Consider the following 12,809-nt stretch of genomic DNA (forward strand, 5'->3'; position numbering starts at 1 on the left):
GACTTGTGGAAACCCTCAGGGTTCAGGAAGGGTGCCTGTGGTGGTTGTGGGGTGGGGTAAGGTTTGCCTGAAGACATAGGGGATGACCCTCATAGTTTAGAGGACAGATGGATATCTGAGATATAACTTGATGGAAGCAAGGAGGTATATATCTCTCTGTCCATCTCACATCTAAAGGATGGTGCAAGGAGATCCATTCTCTCAGGGTCTTATAGGAATTATGAGATGTTTTGGGTTAGGAGTCACAAGGATAGAAGGGAGCAAAGGAATTTCCCTGATCATAGTTTGCCTGAAACACTTCTATAGTTTTGCAGGTACAATGCCCATGCCATCTTTGACCATGTCATGTTGTCTTCATACTGCTAGAGTTTTCTATTTTCCCAAAGTAAATCAACTAATATATTAATTCCATCTTAGAATTTCTAACAGAGGTTATTGATTCTCATACTCTTAATACTGGGGAAAGCAAATGTCAGTGACCAGAAAAAGGACAGACAGCATGACATAGATTAAAATCCTATTGTGAAATTTAAGCAATGAAGTATTGTAGTCTTTCAAGAATAAAATTCGGAAGGTAATTACTTTTAAAAAGTGTATTGTGAATTCAAGGGAACTCAGCTAATTTAAACTTGAAAAGAAATGTACAGAGGATTGAAGAAAAAGTATAAAAGGGAAGACAAATGCAAACATATGCATTGTCCTATAATGAATATATCCAAATCTAACATGATAAAATTTCATAGAGATAAATATAAAGTCTGAATATGTTCAGGAAGTAAATAAACTTCATAATTCTGAGATGTGAGAAGCATGGCAGGATAATTCGTCTAAAAGATACCTGGGGAGTTTAATGGATTATTTATCAGCTCTATACAAATCAACAATATGACTAATAATACCAAAAAAAGAAATGTGATCTGAAACTGCTTTGAAACATCTCATCTCAAGCACTAGCCAGATGACAATTCTGCTGTCCTCTGCTCTGGCTAGAACACATCTGGATGTGTTCTTTATAACCCCTCAATTCTAATGCCTTCCTTCTAACTCCCCTAATTTTAAAATTAACCTGTATAGCTTGTTTGTATGTGTCTCCCTACTTTATTTCAAGCTCCTTGAGGAGAGGGAATGACTTTTGCTTTCCTTTCTACCCCCCAGTGCTTAGTAACTGACAAATGGATCGATTTCTAAATATATAATCAATTGTTTTTCTGTTATCATAGTCACTGAATAAAAAAAAAAAGATCCAATGATTCTTTTTTCTTTAATTTTTCTTTTGTCTTAACTAACCAATAATCTTCTTTGCCTCCCACTCCTATCAGATATGAAACAAAGAAAAGTTTTATGAAAACATTCATAGTCAAAGGGAACAAATTCCCATATTGGCTTTCTTAGAGAGGGTATATTTTTATTTTCCTTCTTGATTTCTATCTTCTCTGCTGATAAGAGGTATCAGGCTCTTATATCTCTGCTGAATGTTTATGGAAGAGGATTTTTTCTTCTATGGGTCCCAGATTCCAACAACAGGAACTAATCTCTCCATCTGGTTACAGAATAGGATAGTTGGCGTTGCTAGCAATACCACACTGGTTGTATCTGTCCTTTGGAATATAGATGTAGCCTCTATCACCCCACTGCTCACCCCAGCTGAAAGGGAAAAAGAAACAAAACAATTTGATTAGTACATAGAGGTGGGCAGGAAATGAGCCTTAGAAATATAAGTGATTATTTATGAAGATTCATTATGAAGTTATATCTTCATTCTTGGGAATATGATAGTCTAAGAAGCCCATGCAAAAAACTAGGCTTTGGAAAAATCTTGAGGTGCATGGAAGATGAGAGAATAGTTCAATGTCCAACCTGTGACTAGTTTTGGAGAAACAAAATTTTACTATGAAGACTCAGAATGAATCAATTCCTTGGTATCAATAAAAAAAATTAGAGATGAGTTAGCTCTGTTAAGGAGATATGAAGATCTACCTCACAGGGTCTATGTTTAGATGAAAAAAACTAAATGAGGGCCCCAGTTCTTAAATTTAGCCAGTTCTATTAGGGAAAAGAGCCTACTTTACCCCTTCTCCCTCTATAAGGAATTCTCTTTTCAAGAGACATTCCTTTTCATTCTATCTCTGTCATCTTCCTTCTTCCGTACCTATTTTTAGCAATCCAGAATTTGTTATCTTTATGCATGTATGCTTGCAATCCAAATTCTTCATATTTGCTTCTTTCTAGAGGTCCATATCCAACCACAAGTAAAGCATGGTTCATATTACTCATGTAACTCAGTCTGCATCTTGGTTCAATGTAAGGTCCTAGAGAATGTGAGGTTTGAATAAAGAAAAAAATCTCTGAGTCAATGAGGTAGCTCAGTGGAAAAGCATGATCATAATTATAAAGTACTTTTTACACAAATAAAGTTAGATTTAAATACTGTGAGAAATATTTATTTATTGTTCGTGGGTGGGTAGAGCCATTATAATTAAAATGACATTCCTGCCTAATCTAGTTATTCAATGTCATTCTAATTAAATTACCAAAAAAATTTATTCATATAGACGAAATAATAAAATTCATTTGGAAGAACAAAAGGTTAATAATATGAAATGAATTAATGAAAAACATGTAAAGGAAGTTGATCTAACTTATCAGATTTTAAACTGTTTTATAAAGTAACAATTATTAAAACTATCTCATACTGACTAAGAAATAGAAAGGTGGATTAGTGGAACAGAACAACATACAACAAACAGTTGTATAGGATTATAATAACCTTGTGTTTGGCAAAAGTAAAGATTTGAGCTTTTGGAATAAGAATTAAGTATTTGGTAAAAATTATTGGGAAAATTGGAAAATTGTCAGAAACTAGATATAGACCAATATCTTGCATTATTTACCAAGATAAGATAAAAAATGGACATAGAACTTAGGCATGAATGGGGATATCATAAGGAAATTAGAACAGGAAACATTATCCATCAGATTTATGGATAGAATAAGACTTTATGAATAAACAAAAGATAGAAAGTTTTGTGAGATATAAAATATATAACTTTGAATACATTAAGAGATTTTGCACAAATAAAACAAATATAGCCATGATTAGAAGGAAAGCAGTAGGAGGAAGGTAAGTGACTGAGTAAATAGAGAGCTATGTCTGCAGAGAGGAGATCCTGGTTTCAAATCTGGCCTTCCTAGCTGTGGACTTCCTGGGCAAGTCACTTAACTCTGATTGACTGGTCCTTACCACTCTTCTGCCTTGGAATCAATACTTTGTATCAATTCTAAAACAGATGATAAGGGCTTAAGAAAAAGAAGGAAGTCAGTTAATTGGGAAAAAAATTTTATGAACAGTTTCTCAGAGAGGTCTCATACCTAAAATACATAGAGACTTGGTAAAAAATATAAGAATATGAGCTATTCCCCTTAATCAGTAAATGGTTAAAATATGTGAACAGATAATTTTTGGATGAAGAAATGAAAGTTACATGCAACTATATGAAAAATGTTCTAAACCATTATTTATTAGAGAAATGCAAAACAAAACAACTATGAAATATTATCTCACACCTATCAGATTGGCAAAAATGGAAAAAGGGAAAAATGACACATGGAGGATATGTGGAAAAATGAGGACACTAATACACTGTTGTTGAAACTGAAAACTGATCCAACCATTTTGGAGAGAAATCTGGAATTATGCCCCACGTGTTATAAAACTATATATAGGTTTTGATCCAGAAATACAATTATTAAGTTTATTTCCTTAGGTGATAAGGGGAAAAAGAAAAAGAATATGTTCTAGAACATTGATAATGCTCTCTGTAGTGGCAAAGAACTGGAAATTGAGGGAATGCTCATCATTTGGGAATGGCTAAGAAAGTTATGGCATATAATTGTGATGGAATGTAACTGTACTATAAGAAATGATGAACTAGTAACTTAAAAATATGGAAACGTCTACATGAAATTATGAAGAATGTAATAAACAGAATCAAGAAAACATTATATACAGCAACAGAAATATTGTTTGAATAATGACATGCATATCCACCTCCAGAGAAAGAACTAAAGATATAGTTTTATATGTACATATATATTTTTGTCAAATGATGGCTTCTCTAGCTTGTGGAATTTTGAGGGAAGGATGCAGTTACCTGGAAATTTTAACATAAACAAATAAATAAATTTAAGATAAAAAAGAAAGAGCACCAGGACTGGTGTTAGGAAGACATAAGTTAAAACAGTCACTTCCTAGCTGTGTGACCTTGTGCAAGTCACTTAACTTCTATTTGCCTCAGTTTCCTCATTAGTAATATGGAAATGATAACAATTTGTTTCTCTCAGTGTTGTTGCGATGATCAATGAAAGATAATGTTTGTAAATAGCACTTAGCACTGTGTCTGATACATAGTAGGTGCTATATAAATGTGTTTATTACTAAACTCAGGCTGACATATTTGGGCATTAAATTTTTTGACACCATATCTGATTGACACCATAGGCAGCTGATCTCATACCTCCTTGATAGTAGCGGAAGGATGGTGGGGCATGAATCGCCACTGCCACTGGTCCCACAGTTGCCACAGCTTGCATCAGAGCTCGTTCATCTCCAGAGGGGAGTGTCACATAGTCTCGGATTCGAACAAATGGACACTGACGCCTGTAGCACCACCAATTTTGCTGTAAGAGATAGTTAATTGGAGGAAGTCAGCAGAGGTTTTTAATGGAAATACACTAACTAGGGATCTGAGGAAACCTCAGTATCTAGTCAAACTTTTATACATAGATGATTGTGGTCTTACTTTCATAACCAGTATATCAAGTTTCAGGAAGTTCTGCCTGTGGGAAGCAGAACTATAAGACTTCACCTATTTATTAGAGGAGCTTCCTAATTACTGGTCCATTCACTTCAGATTTGTCAGATTTAAAAGAAAATGCCAGACTCCCAATCCTTGTCAAATTCTCTTCAGGTTTTCTTTTTTGTGTGTGTTATTACCATCATATATTATAACAGTATTCTTGGCTATAGGAAATAGTCCCTCTATAAACTTTTTATTGGCTTTATCAGCAACTCAGTCTCTTTAGTCTTATCCACAAGATTGAGGACCTGAGTTCACCTCTCCCAAGCCTTGGCAAATTTGACCATGGCAATGCCAGATGTGTCTTTATTTACCCCGTTCATATAAGGGTAGCAGCGTTCAGAGACAACTCCATAACGTCGGATGAAATCGAGAGCCCCAGTGAGAGATCCTCCCATACAGGTATAGTATCCAGAACAGTCAATCAGCATCTGTTTACTCAGTTCCACAAGTCTGCCTGTTTTCCGAAAGAGCTGACCTTCCAGAGATCCAATTGTACTAAATGCCCAGCAGGCACCGCATTCTCCCTGAAAGATAAGATAGGACCTAAAAGATTTTTGTACTCAAAGTCTTATAATGCTTAGCTTAGTGCAAGACTCTGAATATGACAGAACAGATCAATATCTGCTGGAAGAACAAATGAATTCATGGGAAGCAAAAAGATGTGGTAAGGTCCCAGGAAAGAGATTCTTGTTTTTTTCTGATCCCTGAGTAGAATTGCCCTGATTTATGTTCCATGCCTAATCGTCTACTGTGAAGGTCAATATCCTAGGTCCAGTGATCAGTCAGTTGAAGTTTCACTGTTTCCTGGTCCTGATTCTTGCAAGGAGGGATTGTCATAAATGTCCATAGGTGGTAACACTAGAAGAAAATATCCTCAGGAAATGTAAAACTCCAAAGAGTAACATTGAATAAGAGATAGTACCTGGTTTCTAATGGGGGTCACATAGCCATGTGTTCTCCAGTCCACAGATTTAGGAAGGCGATAATAAATTCTCCTCTTGAATGTATAATTTCTCCTTGTCCTTACTGGTGCAATACGGAGATTCAGTCTACTCTCAAATTCTTTATCAGTCTGAAAGAAAGGCAAGTTGGGCAAAGTGTTCCTTGTTGAGTGAAAGTGTTTTGATGATACAGCTTCCCTCACCACCCTTTCTGGTTATGGCTGTATCTTTACTCATTTCCTTTTGCTCATTGGCAGAGGTAGTGGAGTTCCTTATTCCCCATTGCCACTTCCCCATTCCTCTGCCTCAATTTGGCAACTTCTCTTTCTTTGTTACTGCTATTCAAAATTAGTCAAAATCCCTGTAACTACTGAATACAGACAACCCCTCTTGCCAGATCACTTCCCTTCCTTCCTAAATGAGTTTGATACCTGCCTTGGGATTTGTTTCTCTTCCCCAGCTCCTATCCTTGTACTGAGGGATTTCAGCATACATACTGATGCTCCCTCAATTATGGTAGCCACTCAATCTCTCAACCAATTTACCTCTCACTCCTCCCACCTTTCCTCAGTCAGTCAGACACAAAGGTGGTTATGGCTTCAATTTTGTAATTCCCCACAAATATATGTTTTTTGTGTTAAAGACGTCTCCCCTTATCTTAACATAATTGAGTGTTTTTTCACCTTTCCCTTTGATTTCTCTTATATAATGAATATTTTTCCATCTTTACCATGATTTCCAAGCCCTTGACCTCTAAGTTCTCTTCTAGGTCATCTCTTCTGCACTGACCACTCTCTCTTCTCCTCCCCATCTTGACTCCTTGGTGAACCAATTTCACTCTATACTGTTCTCTCTTGAATCTCTAATCCCATTGATTAAACTCAGTCAAATCTCAGCCTTAAATCCCTCCTGCCCTTCATTACCTCCCCCTTCATTATACATGCTGCTTAAAGAAGTTGGAGTAAGTCATACAACCATTCAGATAAGTTCCACTGTAAATTATGTTACATAGCCTCACCTAGCTACTCACTGCTCATTCTTCCACTCTTCACAGTGGTTTCCCTAACTCTTTTCATCTTTCCTCAAACTGTCCATTGCTCCTCAACATCTCCATTATCTTATTGGAGAATCTTACTTCATATTTTACAGAAAACATATTCATCTCCCAACACTGAGATGTTTTCTGACACTTTTTCTTTCTTTGTTCTTGTTTCATATTATGAAGTGGCCTTACTCCTTACCAAGGTTAAATTCTCTACATTTTCAAGTGATTGCCTTCCATTTAATTCTTCTAATACATTGCCCTCTCTGTCTTCCCTACTCTTTCATTTATTTGCAATCTCGCTATGCCTACTGGCTTATTTCCCATTGCCAATAAACATGTTTATGTTTCCTCTGTCCTTAAAAAACCCTCACTTGGTCTTGCTATCCCTCATAATAATTTTCCCATTATTCTTCTGCCATTATCAAAATTACTCAAAAACTATCTAAAATAAGTACATCCACTTTTCCTCCTGTCTTCTTATCCCTTTACAATCTGTCCTCCAGGCTTCTCAATTTGCCCAAACTGTCTCTCCAAAGTTGCTAATGATCTCTTAATTCCCAAATACAATGGCTTTTTTTGTCAATCATCATTCTTTACTTCTCTGCAGCCTATGACACTGTTGGTCATTCCTGGATCCTTTTTTTCTCTAGGTTTCTGGGATACCAGTCTCTCCTGGTTTTCTTCCTACCTATCAAATAATTTCTTCTCTGTCTCTTTGCTGTATCTTTCTCCAGATAATGCCCTCTAGTGATATGTGCCCCTCAGTGTTCTGCCCCAGGCCATCTTTTCTTCTCCCTCTATATTACTTCACTTGTTCATCATTTCATCAATTTTCATGGATTTAATTTCCATCTGTGCTGATGATTCTCAAATCCAGCTTTTCTATATTAATCTCTCTGCTGACTTCCAATCTCTCATCTCCAATTGCTTTTTAGAACTCTCAAACTAGATGTCTGAAACTCCTGATGTCCAAATCAGATTCATTATCTTTCACATAAACTTCCCTTCACCCAAATTCTATATTACTATAGAGGAAAACACCATACTCCCATTCCTTCAGGATTGCAATCTAAGAGTCATCTTGGATTGGATTCCTCACTATCTCTTCTTCTCCATAACCATATATTTTCCAAGGCTTGAGACTTTACCTTTGCAACATTCTTGTGTATGTCCCTTCTCTCCTCTGATATTATCCCCTTTCTGGTGTCAGCTCTCATCACCTCATGCTTGAACTATTTAAATAACCTGCTTATGGGTCTGCCTGCCTCAAGTCTCTCCCCACTCCAATCTGTTTTGCATTCAACCAAAAAGGTAATTTTCCTGAAATGCAAATCTGATCATGTCAGCCTCTATTCAATAAACTTTAGTTCTTTCTATTGACTCCAGGAGCAAATATGAAATGCACAGATTGGCATTCAGAGCTTTTCATAACCTACCCCTCTCTTCCCTTTCCAGTCTTCTGACACCTTGGCTCCAGGTATTTTTTTCTGTTTTTTTTTTTTGGTTGTGCCTTGAATGCTCTCTCTTCTGTTCCAATTTAGCTGTTGACCTCTTTGTCTTCATTTACATCTCAGTTAAAATTCTGCCTTCTATAGAAAGACTTACTTCCTTAACATCTCTTCAATCCAGGGCTTTCCCTCTTTTAGTTAGTTCCTATTTATCCTGTACATAACTTACTTTGTATATATTGTTTGTATGTTGTCTCCCATTTGGACTAGAAGCTCTCTCCTACCATCTCTTCCTCTTTGAGTGGAATTACAAAAATCAGTAATTAAGAGTTCCTGGCCTGGAGTTAGGAAGATCTGATCTTAAATCCAGCTTCAGACAATAGCTAGTTATGACTCTGGGTAAGTCATTTTTGCCTTAGTTCATTCATTCATAAAATGAGCTGAGAAGGAAATAGCAAACCTTTCCAGTATCTTTGCCAAGACAACCCAAATGAAGTCATAAAAGGTGGGATAGGATTCCACAACAGTATTGTGCCTTTTTGTATCCTTAACACATAGCCAGTTCCTGACACATAGTAAGGACTTGATAAATATCTATTGTATTCACAAATGAATGAATTTACCAGGAGCCTACCATGTCTCCAAATTGATTCATTCCCATGAAGTAGCTCTTCTTTCCTTCTTTAAACAAACGGTTGTGATCATTAATTAATTTCAGGTTCTTCTCCCACACTTGTCTCCTGAAAGACTCCTCTTTCTATGGGAAAATTTAGAACCACATGATAAGAATGGATAGCTGGCCAAGAGCTCTCTTTGCCTTAAAGTTCTGAGGGTCTAATCACATTATCTAGACTCTTATAGCATAGTCCTATGGGGTACCTAAATTGCCTCTCAACACAAAGTTGAGTCACCTTCAAGTGGTCTCTATGGCTTTGGGACTTGGAATTCTAAGATGTGGAACACTGGTAGCCCAATTCCAAACCCAGGAGGAACCCCCATAGGTGTCATCTAATTCAATCTAAAGACTAAAATTAATTTTCTCTAAAATATTTTGAGCAGCTGACTTTATCTTTGAGGTCTTTGTTATACATGCCAGGACAGCTCAATCCACTTTGTGACCTTTCAGATTGATAGTTAATTTCTCCTTATTAGAGAGTGAAGATCTATACCTTCAAGGTTTATTTTTCCTGATAGTTACTTGTTTAGAAAAGTAAACTAAGTTGGATTGCTTTCCCATATTATCATATACTAGAAGGCACCTATGATACCCATAGGTTCTATTCTAACTTCTAAGCAACTTCAACTAAGCAATATATGTCATGATTTTGAGGTTCTTCCTCTTGGTAGTCACTATCTCATGGCCAAAATACATTCTGTGAATATGAATTCTCCAGTTGGTCACCAGAAATTGAACTCAATATTCCAATGGGGTGGGGCAAGTCTGAGTAGGGCAAATTTCAGGGGAACTATATCTTCATTCAGTTCTTTGAAATGTGCACATTCCCATCTATAACTAGTGGACTCTCACAAACGAGATATCACCCACCTCAGAATAGTTCTTGCCATATGTGGTCTTCCATGCTTCCCATTCAGCATCCAGCTTCTCATTTTTGGGGGACAAACAATATGAAAGTCCCCAGCAAAGGGAAAGCAGACAAAGAAATCGCCTCATGTCAGCAACCTTTTGCTGCTAATAAAGCAGTTAGAGACTCTTCTTACTGCTGGAACCTATGTCAAAAACATTCACAAACTTTTTACAAGAATGTCTAACTTCATCCTTACAACATATGAAAACCTCTCTCTTCTTTCCCATTCTTGTTTAATGTCTTTGGATGGTGGGATAAGTGAGAAGAGGTCTCATGCAATTTTTAGTTCACTTGAAAGTCAAAAGAGTTGAGAGAGTAAAGCTAGTGATGAGTGCAGGATGTAAGGGTGGGTCAGTGTTTCTTAAGTATCTGGTTACCTTTTCCATTATTCCTTAGTCTGTTTTCCTATTCTAAGCCTAGTATGTCTCTACTATTCCTAGATTTTTATTTCTTTCAGAATCCAAATATTTATATATCATTTTAATACCTTAACCTCTTATATGCAAAGCTTGCTATTGAATAACACAAAGCATGGGCAGTAACTGAACTGCACATGCACTACTCCCAAAGGAAACCCTTTCCAAAATAACTGGCATATTTCTTCTGCTTCTTGTCCTTGGCTATTCCCTCCAGACTTCAGCCCCACTACAAAGAGAACCAAAGCTGTACCATAACTCACCTGACAGAAAAAGCTGTAGTCACAAGGGAATGGAGAGGAAAGCTTTTCGATGTTGAAATGCTGAGAAATCTGATTTCTTTCTTCCCACAAACTCTATTCATGCTCCACATTTGGATTTAGCTCCATACCTATTCCTCATCCTATTTATACCTAGTTTTTAGCCTAACCAGCCTCAGGGCTGAGTCTCTTGCAGAAAGATTATAGGTTGTTTGCCCTTGAGGACTTAGGTTATCAGGAAGGGACTGAAAAAACGAAATCCCTTCCTTTTACAGGCCTTCAGGAATTCAAGATGAAATTACTGATTGATTATTGACTGAGATTATCTATATTCATAGGTGAGTGGAGGATAGATCCAAAAGGAATATGAGATATTATTTCTTTTTTGAATCAAGTTGCATGATGAAAGTTTAGGTGCTTTTGTTCAGAAAGTTTGTATGGGACCTCCTAAACAGAGGTCCCTATATATTTTTGCCCTCCCTTAGTCATTCCTAGGTGGGATTATGGGGTATTACTCCTACCCCTTGTGACAGATAAGGTAGAGGTGACTTTTGGGAAATTACCAGGCTTGTAATGGAATGGAAAGCTCTTTTGATGGTTGGTAAAAGGGCCCCCATCTAGTGCAGCTATCAGCCAATCAAGGGAAGGTTCTTGGCCCCTTTAGGTAAATCCCTCTATATGATAGTCTGCCAAGAAATATGATAGGCTGAATGTTCACTGCTATCTAATATTAATGAGTTACCCACTTGCAATACTTCCTATGTTGAGAGAATGAGAAGTTGGTGAAGATACTGAGTATAAAAGGATACCAAGTTTAGAAGTACTTGAATAGACTTCAAGGTTTATGGAGCAGGGAAGCCTATGCTTGGTTTTTGCTTAGAAGAAACAATTGAAATAGTTTTCAGTATTAATTATATTAATGTGATATAGCTCAGGAGCCATGAAAATGGGGGATTAAAGGGAGCATAGTCATTTGCTAGCCTGAAGTGTGGCAGTAAGCCCAAAGATAAGCTTAGTAATTGAGGAAATAGGGAAAAGAAGCACTGAAAATGTCCCACTAGTCAGTCAGGTAGTATTGTTGAGGTGGACAGAAAATGGCTCCATGTTTAAACTTTCTAACTGAAGGGAAACAGAAAATTCTCTTGTGGAGTGCCAGAGAGTCATATATGTCAAAATTATGTCTAGCTCCTCATGGGTGGGTGAACTAAATATTAAGTAAGGTCACCAATTCCCATACTCCTTGCACATTTGAATAGAAGAAGCAAATCCTTCTGAATGAAGAAGCCTTTTTTCTCCCACCATATCTCTATAAGATGCTTTCCACTATACAAAGATGACAATCTTTTGGCTCTAACAATACTCATGCACAAAGCTACCCACACCCATACACCCATACACACATGTGTGTATAATATATATATATATATATATATATATATCCTTATATATATTTATCTCACAATCCTCCATATCTATTTTTAATGATCCAAAACTTCCATCCATCCATGTTTTCTCCTTTGTATACATAACCCATGACCCAAAAGGAATGATCCAAATACAAGCTGTTGCAGTTTAGCTCATAATATATTCCTAAAAAAAAATGCAAGGTTGTGATAAAAAAAATAGAGAAGTGTCAGTTAGGTGGGATTGTTTAAGTATTCTATTTCCTGTTATGTTAATCAGGGCAATTGATATATTTCAGAATATTTATTTCACTTATATTATCATTTATTAGCATGTAATTTGAGCAAAATAATTCCTAATAATTGCTTTAATTTCCTCTTCATTGGTTTTGAATTTACTCTTTTCATTTTTGCTACTGGTAATTTGTATTTTTTTTTTAAATCAAGTTGATGGGGCACCTAAGTGGCTCAATGGATAAAGAGCCAGACCTAGGAATGGGAAGTCTTAGGTTCAAATGTGGCCTTAGACACTTCCTGGCTTTGGACTTCTTGGGCAAATCACTTAACCCCAATTTCCCAGGCCTTATTGCTCCTCTGCCTTGAAACCTATATATATATATATGTGTGTGTGTGTGTGTGTGTGTGTGTGTGTGTGTGTGTGTGTGTAATTTATCCTAAAACAGTTAGTAACGGTTGAATAAAAAAAGAAGGGACAAAAAGGAAATCAGTAAATTGGAAAAAAATTTATAGAGTTTCTCTGATAGAGATCACCTATCTAAAATGTATAGAGAACTTCATCGAATTTATAGGAACATGAGCCATTCCCCCGAATTGATGAGTGGACAAAAGAT

At 36.5% G+C, this 12,809-nt stretch overlaps 1 protein-coding gene across 1 annotated transcript; it reads right to left on the bottom strand.

Annotated features, from left to right (window-relative positions):
- Positions 1–710: 710 nt before the first annotated feature.
- On the bottom strand, positions 711–10,704 carry LOC100020922 (procathepsin L-like). Its single transcript, XM_007474710.3, has 8 exons — positions 10,559–10,704; positions 9,840–10,021; positions 8,928–9,050; positions 5,782–5,931; positions 5,171–5,383; positions 4,515–4,677; positions 2,150–2,309; positions 711–1,644 (listed from the first exon to the last, which is right to left on the bottom strand). The coding sequence occupies exons 2-8, from the start codon at positions 9,963–9,965 to the stop codon at positions 1,545–1,547; spliced, it is 1,035 nt and encodes a 344-aa protein (XP_007474772.1). The 5' UTR covers positions 9,966–10,021; positions 10,559–10,704; the 3' UTR covers positions 711–1,544.
- Positions 10,705–12,809: the final 2,105 nt, after the last annotated feature.

Source organism: Monodelphis domestica, chromosome 1 (genome assembly GCF_027887165.1).
Source record: "Monodelphis domestica isolate mMonDom1 chromosome 1, mMonDom1.pri, whole genome shotgun sequence".
Taxonomy (NCBI): Eukaryota; Metazoa; Chordata; class Mammalia; order Didelphimorphia; family Didelphidae; genus Monodelphis; species Monodelphis domestica.